At 32.9% G+C, this 13,655-nt stretch overlaps 3 protein-coding genes across 5 annotated transcripts; 2 read left to right on the forward strand and 1 right to left on the reverse strand.

Moving 5' to 3' along the window:
* Positions 1–2,768: 2,768 nt before the first annotated feature.
* LOC120073035 (uncharacterized protein At4g26485-like) lies at positions 2,769–4,018 on the forward strand. Its single transcript, XM_039025608.1, has 3 exons — positions 2,769–3,203; positions 3,306–3,504; positions 3,587–4,018. The coding sequence occupies exons 1-3, from the start codon at positions 3,002–3,004 to the stop codon at positions 3,870–3,872; spliced, it is 687 nt and encodes a 228-aa protein (XP_038881536.1). The 5' UTR covers positions 2,769–3,001; the 3' UTR covers positions 3,873–4,018.
* Positions 3,758–8,655, forward strand: LOC120073034 (E3 ubiquitin-protein ligase RGLG2-like). Of its 2 annotated transcripts, none has more exons than XM_039025605.1 (11): positions 3,758–3,896; positions 6,035–6,285; positions 6,511–6,739; positions 6,846–6,959; positions 7,057–7,154; positions 7,257–7,336; positions 7,419–7,524; positions 7,632–7,759; positions 7,868–8,069; positions 8,182–8,238; positions 8,341–8,655. In XM_039025605.1, exons 2-11 carry the CDS (start codon positions 6,109–6,111, stop codon positions 8,422–8,424), a joined length of 1,275 nt encoding a protein of 424 aa, XP_038881533.1. In that variant the 5' UTR covers positions 3,758–3,896; positions 6,035–6,108; the 3' UTR covers positions 8,425–8,655. The 2 variants fall into 2 exon arrangements, with proteins under 2 accessions (XP_038881533.1, XP_038881535.1); XM_039025607.1 differs by lacking the exon at positions 3,758–3,896 and adding an exon at positions 4,962–5,011.
* Positions 7,899–12,532, reverse strand: LOC120073033 (ATP-dependent 6-phosphofructokinase 2). Of its 2 annotated transcripts, XM_039025604.1 has the most exons (3): positions 11,744–12,532; positions 9,053–9,596; positions 7,899–8,037 (listed from the first exon to the last, which is right to left on the reverse strand). In XM_039025604.1, the coding sequence occupies exons 1-3, from the start codon at positions 12,284–12,286 to the stop codon at positions 8,015–8,017; spliced, it is 1,110 nt and encodes a 369-aa protein (XP_038881532.1). In that variant the 5' UTR covers positions 12,287–12,532; the 3' UTR covers positions 7,899–8,014. The 2 variants fall into 2 exon arrangements, with proteins under 2 accessions (XP_038881532.1, XP_038881531.1); XM_039025603.1 differs by lacking the exon at positions 7,899–8,037 and having other exon boundaries at positions 8,736–9,596; positions 11,744–12,530.
* Between the last annotated feature and the right edge of the window lie 1,123 nt (positions 12,533–13,655).

A 13,655-nucleotide genomic window follows, 5' to 3' on the forward strand; every position in this document is an offset into this window, starting at 1 on the left:
AGGGTGATAGTCGATTCTTCCTATAATAAAAAATACATAAAACTAAAACATATGTATCAAAATATTCCTCAGTAAAAATAGAAAACCAAAACATATATCATTAAACTTTGTTTGATCCATTGCTATTATTATTATTATTTTGGCTATTAATATCATTAATTGGATTGGTATAATTGAAAAATAGAGTCAATTTATGTTTTTAATAAAAGCTAAGAGATTTGAACACAGTCTACATAAAAAAAAATAAAATATCTAATTTAATCTTTTTAGAAAGTTTTGAGATAAAATATACATTTACCTAAGATTCATGCAAATTAATCATTTAACTTCTAAAAAATATTTTAAAAAATGAAGGTAAGATTGAAAAGGGAAAATGTTAATTTTGAGTGATCCCTAAACATGTAGGTTATATACTTTTATACTAAATTTTAATCTCATCAAATTATTAGATAAAATGTTGCGATCTTAATCATAAATTTAGAAGTTTAAATATTTTATCCTTTTGACCTTAACGATAGGAAATATATGTCAATTACCATTAAATTATTTGAGAATTTTTATTATTTAACAAGTATTGTTTTTGTACTAAAATTCATGATTATCCATTTGATCTCTAGATTTTGAGTTTTCTATTTAGTCCTAAAGTTTCAATGGTTCAATTTACACTTTTATCTTTGAATTCTTGCTACCAATGTTAATTTTGGTATTTGACGTTAACTTTCAATTACTTAATGATCTAAAAATTTATAACTAATTTTAATACTGATGGGAATATAGTGAAAAATAATTTATTTACCATAACTGAAATTGAGTATTTAGTGAGCAATCAAAATTGAAAATAAAGTCCTAGATTGAAATAACACTCAAAACTCAAAAGTAAGAATGTAACATTTTCAAATATATGGACCAAATATAAATTAAACTCAAAATTCAGGGGTAAAAGTATAACATTTTGAAATTTAAGAATCAAATAAAAACTAGACAAAAAACTTAGAGATTGGAAATTTATTTTTTCCTTGTATATTTTACCACATTCAAGAATATTAATTGTAACAAACTTGTAAAATTCAAGTATAGTTTAACTTACATAAAATAGAGATATATCTCTGATCAATAGTTCATAGGCTCATTTTCCCACCTTGCATATACTTAATCTAAAATGAATGGTTTTTGTATTTCTCTCAAGATTGAATAATATATATAGGTTAAAATATTATTTTGACTCATGTACTTTGAAGTTTGTTCAGTTTAAATCGGTATACTTTTAAATGTCTTCCTTGTACTTTTCATAAATCTTAATTTTAGCTCCTACTGTATTAGTAATTTTTTTAGAAAACTTTTTATCGTCTTTCCCTATAAAATTTGAAAATATGTATATACACGTAATATTTTCTTGCATAAAAATTATTATTATTATTTTAAATAAATTAACTTGGAGAAAATAGGCAAAGTAAGCTTAGTTCAACATTAATTGACATGACCTTCAATCTTAGAGGTCGGAGGTTCGATTCCCTATCCCCATAATTGCTATACTAAAAGAAAAACTTGGAGGAAAAAATTTAAAATTTACAAATACTTATGTTAAACAAATTTTAAAGTAAATCCAATTTTGTCCATTATTTTCATTTTCGTATCCGTAATAGACTAATAGAAAGGGATGTAGCGCAGCTTGGTAGCGCGTTTGTTTTGGGTACAAAATGTCACGGGTTCAAATCCTGTCAGAAATGTTGTGTTTAGTAGCAGATTCAATAATAGAGTACTCATTAAAAACTCGACTCCCATTGACTAAGGTTGGCAAAAGACCCCATGGGGACAATAATAGAGTACTCATTAAAAACTTAACTCCCATTGACTAAGGTTGGCAAAAGACCCCATGGGGACGAGGAGGGTATCCCCACCCCGTCTCCAACCCTGTCCCGAATATTATATATATATATAACTACGGTTTTCTATTACTATTTGTTTAATTTCATTTTATAATCTCATTAACTTTTTTTTTAATTATAATCTCCAAGGAACAATTGATATAGGTTTGTTTTATTCAAATAAGTCAAAGTTTGATCTAATTGGTTGTGCAGATTCTGGATATTTATCTGATCTACACAAAGCTCGATCTCAAACAAATTATCTGTTCACATGCGGAGGAACTACTATATCATGACGATTGGTGAAATAGACCACAACGGCCACTTGCTAAGATCAATGACTCAACACATTCGTGAAACATGTGACTTGTCTTCTAATAAAAATCTTCCAACAATATTATACGAAGACAACACAACTTGCATAGCACAAGTCAAAGAAAAATATATTAAAGGAGATAGAATAAAATATATTTTACCGAAACTTTTCTACTCTCATTCAACAAATTTGTTCGAAAGATAGACTTATTCTTTTAGGAGTATATTATATTAAATATGCACTATTTTTTCTTCACTAAGCTTTTTTCCAATAAAATTTTAATAAGGCATATTTCATATATATGTGCAACAAGACATATTTCATATATATATATGGGCATCTAAGGGAGAGTTTTGGTCAATTTTCATGTTGTCGCCGTAGTTATTTATGTTTGGTGTCCATCTAAGACTTATATACTATTTGTCACCTTCCCTATAAATAATAATATTTAGTGGATCTTAAGAATACATTTAAAAAAAATCTCACTTTGAATTTCTATATTATCCTATTTTATAATTCAAGTTATTTTATTATATTATATTTTATCCATATCTCAACTTTATTTATTTATTAGTATTTTGACATGAATTACAAATGTTCAAAAGAAGTAGAAAGGGGAGTAGACAGTAGAGTACTGATGAAAAAGCATCCTCGCGAATTGTCATTTCACATAAAAAGCTTAAAAAGCTGGACTCCCATTGACTTGATCATCATCCAAATCAATTGATCAATCTACAAGAAAATTCATAATTTAATCGTCATCGCAGTTCTCGAATTCAAAACGTCGATTGAAATTCGAGTTTTACCAGAGCGATCGCCGATGGAGTTACTGCCGGAAAACGAGAGAAGAACAGAATCGTCAGATGAAGAAAACGACGAGGAAGAAGAAGTATGGAGGAAACATTACTCGTCGAGACACCGAATATTACTCGTCGGAGAAGGCGATTTTTCCTTTGCACTGTGTTTGGCCAAACACTTCGGATCCGCTCGCAACATTGTAGCCACTTGCCTCGATTCGCAAGGTACGATCATAATCGGACTCGATTCCTTTAGTTTGTGCCTCTTTTTCATCTTTCTGTGTTGATGATTTGACGATTTGATTTCATCCTGTTTTCCGATTCCAGATGACCTAGAAAAGAAGTACAGCGACGGACTTAGGAACGTGAGGGAACTAGAAGAAAGAGGATGTTTAGTATTCTACGGAATCGACGTTCGAAATATGAGTACTCATTTCTTCCTTAGAACACAGAGATTTGATCGTATCATCTACAATTTCCCTCACGTCGGTTTCCTGTTCCGCGAGGATAGTTTCTGCCAAATTCAGTAATTGATCTTCTTCTTTCTCAATTGATTCGAATCATAATGCATCGTGATTTTGTTGAGAATGGAATGAATGGAGCTGCAGGTTGAACAAGGAATTGGTGGAAGGGTTTCTGAAGAACGCTAGGGTTTTGTTGAAGAAAGTGGATGGGGAGATTCATGTGTCGCACAAGGAGGGGGAACCATACAACAAATGGGAGCTGGTGGAGGAAGCCATGAAATTAGGGCTGAAGCTGCAGGAAACGGTGCCGTTTTACAAGAATGATTATCCGGGATATCAGAACAAGAGAGCCGATGGAGGTCATTCGAATGCGCCATTTTGGCTTGGGGATTGCTGTACTTACAAGTTTAAGCTCAATCAATCGGCCTAAACAACAGAAATCCAAGAGGAAAGGGTAGAGAGCTTCTTCTCTTAACTTTATTATTGTCTTCTTGTTAGGAACTTTGTCATTTATTCATCTCTATGATACTGTGTGTGGCAATGACAATGATTTTTAGTTTTTGAAAATTAAGTGAACGATCAAGTGTGTAAATACTCATTCCACCGTTAACTTGTTTTATTATCTATTAAGCTAAGCAAATTTTTAAAAATTTAAAAATATAAATCAGTATGGTAACCATTTCAATTTTAGTTTTAAATTTTTGAAAATTAAGTCAACGATTAAGTGTATATTACTCATTCCACCATCAACTTGCTTTGTTATCTACTAAACTAAGCAAAATTTTGAAAACTAAAAAATATAAACATTCTAACTTTGTTCATATCATAAGGACTAAATTTACAATTTAACCTAATAGATAAATATTGACTTTTTTGTTTTTGTTTTTGTTTTTGTTTTTTTTTTTTTTTAAATCTTTGAGGTTTCAAAAGCAACAATTTAATCCGTAAAATTTAGATTTGGTTTCTAATTGGTCCCTAAGTCGAGTTGACCCTTAGTCAACTCCATGAAAAGATGTCATGATAATTAACATGCTAAGAAAAGTCTAGAGAGAACAAGAGATGTTTCTTGAAAGCAAAGTCATCGATCTCATTAAAGACATCAACAACTGGTTGAGAATGGTAATGCATTCTACGACAATGACATGAGGTCAATAGTCCATATAAATATATGAATACCACAAGTTGAAGTCAATTAACAATCCCCTCACGCAAATAGAAATCGAATTCAAATCTTAAAGACTAAGGGGACATTTGGCACACCGAGTTTGTGAAGAATAATAATATGCATTTGTGGGTGTAAACAAAAAATAATAAGCACTATAACAAAAAGGAAGAAAGAAGATTAGTAGAAAATAGTAAATATTGTAGCGAAAAAGGTTTTGAAATAGTATTTAATATTCTTAGTTGTAGATTATAAATAGTTATAAACACTATAATTATATTTGGAGCCCCAAATATAATGAATTATAATAACCCGTTCCACCAACTTCAAGGCAGGAAGCACATTTGAACACTCCTCCCATCGTTGTCCAACTCCAAGCATCAAGTAAACAATCTTATAACAAATTGGTAAGGCCACAATACTTCTATCTACGAGAAATGAAATACTTATAGATGTCAATTCCATTCCCTCACAAAAATTATTAAAAAAGGTTGAGACTTGTTATAATGCAATTAGAGATATCTCACTATTGTAAAAATCTTTGTTATGTTGTTCTTTATTATCCTTTTACCTTCTCTATTCTTATATTGTGTATGTATATACATATATATCTCTTCCATTAATAGAATAGAATATTCAGATTCTCTCAAATTTAAGAGTTTTACTAGACTATTGTGTTACAAACGATAGACTCTAGATTCAACCCTTACTCGAGATATTCATACTATAATAACATCACTAATTGACCGAGATGCATCTTTGCATTGTAACAACATCAACCAAGCCAATAATTTATTCACATCAGAACTATTTAGTAAAACTATAGACTTTATAAAATTAGATAACAACTGAATCATCATTATCAATTCCATTGAATAACTATGATTTTACATTTAAAAAACAGAATAATCCTTCTCTCCAATCATCTCAACTGAAAAACATATTGAACTATTCAACGAAAGACTAGTCAGAAGCTTAAAATGGATAAAAATAAAAGTGCTGGTGGGCAAAAGTTAATTTTATGTAATCCAAATCCTCCAAGATTGTTTTTTTTTTTTTTTTCTTTTTTTTCTTTTTTTTCTTTTTTTAAACAAAGATCAATGGGACCTTTCTTTAAAAAATATATACACACACACTTGACTTTCATTATATAATTCACAGAGGGAATTCGAAAGATGATTCTTTGAAGCTTCCTGATTTGAGCTTCGAATTTGTTAATTTGTTCTGACTTTGATTATTTCTCGAACACACGTCATTACTTGCTAAATTGGCTTTTCAAATATGTTTACATTCAAGCAGAAGAAATATAAACTCTAATAGTTTCAGTTTAATCTGTCTAAAATTCTGTTTCTTAGACTTTGTTGTTTCTGAATTTCATCTAATCTTCTCATCTTGAACATATTATTCATCTCAGTAATCTTCTTTCCCAGTTTGGTTTGCTTCTTCTCTGTTTTTCGACGCTTTCGAGAGTCTGTTTAACCGAAAGCGAACAACAAAACAGAAAATGGGAGGTAGACCTTCTAAGCATATTCACACCCATGTGCACATCCATGGTCTTAATCAGGAGCAGCCATCAAAATGTTCATGTGGTCATAGCCCTCCCCCGAGCACGAGTTCTGGACCTTCTTCCCAATATCCAAGTTATAAAATAAATGGTGATGATTTTGAATCCCTTGAACAGGTACCGTTCATCTTCTCTCATAGTTCCATCGTGATGTTTTGATTCACCTCGTTTTCATGATCCTTAGCACTAAATGCTGAAAACTAAATACTTCTCGAGTTTTCTTTCCACAGAAGGTCGAAAAGAAACATCTTGGCCAAAAAAACTGTGGTGTTTTGAGCAGCTATTAATTGGATTCATAAGTTTTGATTTGATGCTAAAGTTGTTTGACTTCTGCACTTGCAGGTAACTGATGCCCTTGAAAAAGCAGGCTTGGAGTCCTCCAACCTGATCATTGGGATTGACTTCACAAAAAGCAATGAGTGGACTGGAACCAAATCTTTCATGGGGAGGAATCTGCATGACCTTGCTGGAGCTTTTCTCAATCCCTATGAACAAGCAATATCCATCATCGGGAGGACACTTGAAAAATTCGACGACGATAATATAATTCCATGCTACGGCTTCGGAGACGGTGTGATTTTGTGATGAAACTGTAGAATTTCATAATATATATACACTCTTTGATTCTCTAGAGCACTATCTTAAAGTTCCATTAACTTCTCATTCTTCTTCTGCAGTTACTACTGGAGATCGGGAAGTTTTTAGCTTTCATCCGGATGATAGGCCCTGCCATGGTTTTGAGGAAGTGCTCTTTTGCTACAGAGAACGAGTACCTCACGTGAAACTGGCTGGTAAAGTTTTCCTTACCGGAATCTCTATTCTCTTCTTCTTGCTCAATTTTTGCATTCACTAGCTTCTGTTTGCTTGTAATACTACTTATTACGTCAGGTCCGACGTCCTTTGCTCCAATCATCAGAAATGCCATCAGAATAGTCAATGATAGCGGCGGCCAGTATCATATTCTTCTGATAATTGCTGATGGCCAAGTTAATAGCTACATATTAATTGAAGTTCATCGTGAATATTTTGACTTCTAGTGGTTCCTATAAAAGCTGATCCATTCATATTATCATGTTCTCTCTGCTAAGGTAACAAGGAGTATAGACACTCGTCCAGGCCACCTTAGTCCTCAAGAACAAAGCACTATAGATGCTATTGTGGAAGCAAGGTTGATTGAAATATATAAATAAGCACATGTTTGCTACATCCCCATTGCCTTTCGTAACTTCAGCATTGTTCTCTTTATGCAGCAAATATCCTTTATCCATAATCTTGGTCGGTGTCGGTGATGGGCCATGGGGTCAAATGAACGAGTGTGATGATCAAATCCCAGCTCGCGACTTTGACAATTTTCAGGTGAAAAGAGAGGAGAAAGTACTTGCAGTACCAGACTCATAATACCATTTTTGGTTCTATTTTTTTGAACCTTTTTTTTCCCATTCTGGGACCATTGTCTGGTGCAGTTCGTGAATTTTACCGAGATCATGTCCAAGGGTACTTCCCCATCTAAAAAGGAGACCGAGTTTGCACTGCAATGTCTGATGGAGATACCACCACAATACAAGGAAACAATGAGGCTCCAACTTCTGGGGTAAAAAATTACCAGATGAATGTTTCAAATATGTGGCTTATCGGTAAAATAAATAGTAAATCTAAGTGCCTATGGTTTAACCATACTTTCTACAAATTTTACTTACAGCCAAAAAAGAGAAACACAAGAGCATTTGCCTTTTCCACTGCCACGGCCTCCTCCATTCATCAATAATTTTCGCAACTATTCTCCAAGCTATAGGCGCACAGACAGTGACATAACATCTGCATCTTTCTCGGGTCCCTCTTCTCCAGCTCACTCAATACTTTCCCGGTCATCTACATGGTCGTCATCACCGTCATTTAATAGGGTAATGCTACACTTAAAAGAGCTGTAACATCACATAAACACATATTGGCTAGAAACCTATAATATCATTCAAAGAACAATCAATTTCTTGATGACCACATCGTGATTTGCAGATTTGTCCAAAATGCTACTTCAATGAGAAAGATCTTGCATTTGGATGTGGACATCAGGTAATGGTAACTGGATTTAGCAGTTTCCAGTAAATGGGAATATCTCCAAGCTTTTTTATCTTTCTTTTTCTTGTTTAATATTAACAAGCATGTTTGTCACAGACATGCTCGGATTGTGGTAAAGATCTCATCTTCTGCCCAACATGCCAGACCCAGATAACCAAAAGTATAAAGTTGCGGAACTAACTAGCTGCAGCCAGTTCCAGGAATTCTCTGAAAGGCATTTTCTGTATTGCTAAAGTAATCGTAGAAGAGATTGTGTGCAGTGTGCTTTACAAGAATTGCTAAAGTAGTCGGAGTTTGGAGTGTGTTTGTTCATTTTGATTTGTGTGTACAAAACAGAAAGTGTAATGTGCTATCCTCAAATCATTTCCTGAAATAAAAAGTTGAGCTAACAAACAAGCACTTTGATTTCAAGAGTTAAAGGGCATGTAAAGAGCTACAGATATATCCAACAAAATGTTCCAGTCACAGAATCCCAAAATTTATTTCAACAAAAAACCCCTGATGAACTCTGATTTCTCGGATTCTAGTAGCTAACTTCTTACAAAATCAGGCTGATTAGTGACAGATCTAACCCATGCCCATTTATGATCTCTCGTATTAACTTCATTCTTTGCTTCTGCCACCTCTTTCAATGGAATATACGAATAATTTCCATTAATAGGGCCAGAGACAAATCCAGTATAACCAGCCATTACTCCATGAATGGCCGAATGAGCAAGCAATGTACAATAGGAATTATCTGTAGCATTTGCAGGCACAGCACGAATCATATAAGTAGGATCTATGTATTTCACAGTAAATAACTCACCAGGATGCGTCCTCGCCCACCAATTCTTGAGCTCCGTCTTCAACCATCCGCCCACATCCAAGAACACCGGATTTCCAGATTCGTCCCTCTCTTCCTTTTCCGCCTCAGTTCTAGGTATCATACTTTGCCCTGCTCCCTCAGCAACCACCAGAACCGCATGCCCGTTCTCCTTCAGCCTCCGTTCAAGAAACGGAAACAAACCTCCATCGCCTTCCAAATAGAAGGCCATTTCAGGTATTAAACAGCAATCGACGTCTCGGCTGCTCAATGTGGCGTGAAGAGCGATGTGGCCGGTGCTTCTGCCCATCAATTTGACGAGACCTATGCCATTCACTGCGCTCTCGGCCTCCACATGAGCGGCGCTGATTGCCTGCTGAGCCATTTCGACGGCTGTTTGGAATCCGAATGACCGGTCGACGATTCCGATGTCATTGTCGACGGTTTTAGGGATTCCGGTGACGGCAACCTGAAGATTCCGACGGCGTATTTCGTCGAATATCTTGACGGCGCCGCGCATTGTGCCATCTCCTCCGATTATGTAGACCTAACTCATTTGTAAGGAATCGCCATTAAAACAATCCCAATTCGTAATTGAAAGTCGAAACTACTTGAGAATGAAAAGATCCAAATTTTACGGTTGGAGGAGATAACGGCTAGACTTTTTTTTTTCATCTTTTTCTTTTTTAATGCGTTCCTAACCGTTGGAATTATTACTTTTTATTATTTTCACAAATAGTAACCGTTGGATTTAAAAGTATGTAAAATTGTAACTCGAAAAAAAAAAGTAGGAGGTAAAATTGCAACTATTGTCACCTGTGGTTTGTGCAATTTGCTCTTGAAACCAAGGTTTGTTTTTGTTTTTGTTTTTTTTCTTTTTTTTTTTTTTTGCCATTGACTCCAAATTTGTATAAAGAAGACCACGGACAATTATTTAGATGCATAACTATTTCTTTTCTTCCACATTTTTTACTATAATTTATATTTTTATTAAGTACAATGATTGAATGGTTAGCAAAATTCTAAAAATAAAAACATGTTTTTAAAAGCTACGACCTCATTTGGTAATAATTTTTTTTTGTTTTTGTTTTCGAAAATTAAGTCTATGGATACATGGTTAAAAAGTTAGATAACCAAAGAAGAAATTTGGGTGAAAGTGGGGTCTAAAGATTTAATTTCAAAAACAAAGAACAAAAATCAAATATTATCAAACGAGGACTTAATTTATTGTTTGTGAAAAATGTTGACATTAAGCCACTAAATTTTGAAATTTCTATTTATTTGGTCTAATAACTTTTAAAATTACAAGTTTGGCCAATAATATTTTTATTTTTATTTTTTTTTTCTAAATTCACATACTACTGAATTTAAAGTTAAAAGTCTTAGTTCAATTAGACATAAAATTCAAATTTATATTTAATAAATATAATTTTTAAAAAAGAAACTGAATTTGTTAGAAATTTCAAAATTTATGAACTTATTAAATACTTTTGAAATATTATACACCAAAGATACAAACTTCAACATTTATAGAATAAGATTTTCCTTTGGTTTGTTATCTCTTTTTTAGGAGGGTTTAAAAGTTCAAATGTTTTTTTTAGATCAGACTCATTGTATTAGACAGGTTTCTAAATACTTAAAACAGAAAACATAATTTTCAAAGTTGTTTTTTTTTCCATTGAAATATGACCAAAAATTTAAATGTTTAATCAGGTAAGATGACATTGTAATGATGAGAAACAAAACCCAAATTTCAAAATAAAATGATTATTGCCAACAAAGAGTGTAGCTCAACTGGCATACTGTTCATACTATCAATCTCGTGATTTGATGTTTAATTCTTCTACCTCATATTTTAATTACAATACGTTTGAAAAAAAAAATCAAATGGTTATTATTTATTAGGCAGGTTAACCACCATTTTTTTTTTTTTTTTTTAACTTTTAATTTTGTTTCCCATTCAATTGTTCTAGAGATCTTCAAATAGGAGTTCCAATACTCACTGTTTCGCTACAAGCCTGAAACTGGTTAATTTATTTGAAATTTTAATATACTTATTTGACATTTTAATTATCTATGAACCAAAAAAGAAAAGGGTTATATTCTCAAAAAAGAAAAAAAAAACCTAGACAAAAGATTAATTTGAGACATTTGACCCATTTATTTTTTAAAAGAAAATATTTGACAACAAAATTAAAATTTAAAAAGGGTTGTTTTTTTTTTAATGATTAGTAAAGAATTGAATCTCAAATAAGCTCAAGTTAAAATTATATAAACTTAAAAAATAGAAATTTTCGTAAATAAAAAAAATGTCAAACTAAACAAAAATTAATAGACACTAATAAACTAATAGACTTTATCACATAGACTTTTATCAAATTTTTTGTTTTTATCAAATAAGATTAAATTTTATTATTTTATATAAATAGTTATTATTTTTTTTATTTTTCAAAACCCCTTAAAAAAATATTCCAGAAACCAAAACTTCATTTATAAAGTTAAAAACAAGATTAAAAACAAAATTAAAATATGCGTGGAGATAAAATAAAACGAGTAAATGCACCTAAATAATTATAAAAAAAAAATTATAAACACGTCATCACCGCTAAAAAAACAGAGAAACTGGAAAAAAAGAAAAAAGAAAAAAAAAAGACAGAGGCATAAAGATGAAGAAGCTGGAAACAGAGGAAAGACCTGATTGAAACCATGATGTTGTATGGTATCGACGATCTTCCGAAGATCAAACCCTCCACGGGAAGTTCGAAGAGCAGTACCGCCTCTCTTATGCCAATTATCAACCAATTTCAAATTCAACTCCACCGGTTCCGTCGAATAAAACCCTCTGTAACCGGCCAAAATCCCATATATCCGCCGCACTCCGTACAGTTCCCACAGCCCCACCACCAGCTCTCTGATCACCGTATTCATCCCTGGACACAACCCTCCGCACGTCACGATCGCCGCCCGGACCGATTCCGGTTCGAAATAAACCGACCTCCGCGGACCAGCCCGGTGGTACGCCACGTGGGCAGGGGATTCCTTTGTGGACAGGTCGAAGGCGATCCGCCGGAGGACGACATCGGTGGAGGAAGCGTAGAAGCCGTCGATTGGGTGGAAGAATTGGTTGGTCTGGAGTGGGTTGGTTCGGGTTTCGAGGTCCGGGAAGTCGTCGGTCAGGTGGGGTAGGTCTGCGACGGCGATTGGGGGGTGTTGGTCGGAGATTTTGGCGGTGGCCATGGGAGAAAACAGGGGAAATTTAGAATGGGTACAGTGTGTTAATTAAGGTGGGTTGTTGAAATGGCGTAAAGTAGTTTAAGGGAATAAAACTTGGCAAATGCTGATGAGAAAGCGCTTATTCTACTTGCTTTGTTTCTATTGGCTGCCTTTGTATAAAAATATTTTTAGGCAAATTCTTCCTCCATGGAAACGTTAATGTGAAACTTTGGTTATAAATTCTTTGTGGAACAGAACAGATAAAAACAGAGCTCGAGCTTTTATAGAAAGGTGAAGAAAATAAGAGAGGAAAAAAGGGAAACTTTTTTCTTTTCTTTTCTTTTCTTTCTGCACAATGACTTGATAGTTAAGGAAGTGAGAGTACTGAATGACAAATTTTAACTTCAAAGAGACGTTTTTTATTCATTCCAGAGCTGTGCTCGTCGGTCTTTGAAGAGTTAGAAAAGGGGTGAATTAAAGCCACATTTATAGAAGATGCATCACATTTATTTTTTCAAGTTTGTTAATGTTTAGCGCCGTTAAGCATTTGTACTAAATTAAAAATGTGCAATCAAATAATGTAGTTTGAATAACGAGCACGAAGTGATCAAGTGAATTGCATCTGAAAAATGTCGTATTGTAATCATAATCGTAATGATAAGTAACGATCTAACTACATTTGTGATTAAGACTCATATCTGTCAATGAAATTTGATTACAATTATACCAATTTTTATTACAAACTGGTAAACTTTGCAAAGTATAAATTTATGGTGGTTTTAAATACTATTTACAAAAAGATAGGTACTTCCAAAATTATTTATAAAAATAGGATTAATTTTCTTGTCTTATCTAAGAGACTGAATTTGACAAACATTGTGATATTCAGTCAAATCAATAAAGATAAAAAATTGGTCTTATTTTTACAAATAGTTTTTAGAGTATCTATTTTCAGCAAATAATTTTTTATTATGAATTTGAGGAGCACAACGACACACAATGAGAATATGAATATGAAGAAAATATAATATAAGAATAATATATAACAAAATAAATAAATATTAAAACAAATATAATATTTTTGGATTGATTACCAATATATGTATCTTTCAAAACTCACAAAATACCACTATTTATAGACAATTTGGCAAGTAGTAAGTGGATTACATGAACACTAATAATGTGTAATTTTGAGACACATGGACAACACACGTGAGGTAATGGATAAGTGACACACGACCAATGAACACTAATAATGGACATCTACATTACATCTAAAACTTTACTAGGAAAAATGCCTCGTTAAAACCTTACTAGGAAAAACCCATTGGGAAAAAATTCTAGTGAAGGAAAAAGAGTACATATTTTAATAATACAATATATTTACTCTCCT

This window comes from Benincasa hispida, chromosome 3, assembly GCF_009727055.1.
Source record: "Benincasa hispida cultivar B227 chromosome 3, ASM972705v1, whole genome shotgun sequence".
Classification (NCBI taxonomy): domain Eukaryota; kingdom Viridiplantae; phylum Streptophyta; class Magnoliopsida; order Cucurbitales; family Cucurbitaceae; genus Benincasa; species Benincasa hispida.

What these genes read in the sequence shown, in the direction of transcription:
- LOC120073035 (XM_039025608.1), top strand. Translation starts at nt 3,002, where the DNA reads ATGGAGTTACTGCCGGAAAACGAGAGAAGAACAGAATCGTCAGATGAA. An exon ending in CACTTGCCTCGATTCGCAAG is followed by an intron (nt 3,204 to 3,305) that starts GTACGATCATAA and finishes TTCCGATTCCAG; the next exon opens with ATGACCTAGAAAAGAAGTAC. An exon ending in GATAGTTTCTGCCAAATTCA is followed by an intron (nt 3,505 to 3,586) that starts GTAATTGATCTT and finishes ATGGAGCTGCAG; the next exon opens with GTTGAACAAGGAATTGGTGG.
- LOC120073034 (XM_039025605.1), top strand. Translation starts at nt 6,109, where the DNA reads ATGGGAGGTAGACCTTCTAAGCATATTCACACCCATGTGCACATCCAT. An exon ending in TGATAATTGCTGATGGCCAA is followed by an intron (nt 7,155 to 7,256) that starts GTTAATAGCTAC and finishes CTCTCTGCTAAG; the next exon opens with GTAACAAGGAGTATAGACAC. An exon ending in CATCACCGTCATTTAATAGG is followed by an intron (nt 8,070 to 8,181) that starts GTAATGCTACAC and finishes CGTGATTTGCAG; the next exon opens with ATTTGTCCAAAATGCTACTT.
- LOC120073033 (XM_039025603.1), bottom strand. Translation starts at nt 12,286, where the DNA reads ATGGCCACCGCCAAAATCTCCGACCAACACCCCCCAATCGCCGTCGCA. An exon ending in AACATCATGGTTTCAATCAG is followed by an intron (nt 9,597 to 11,743) that starts GTCTTTCCTCTG and finishes CAAATGAGTTAG; the next exon opens with GTCTACATAATCGGAGGAGA.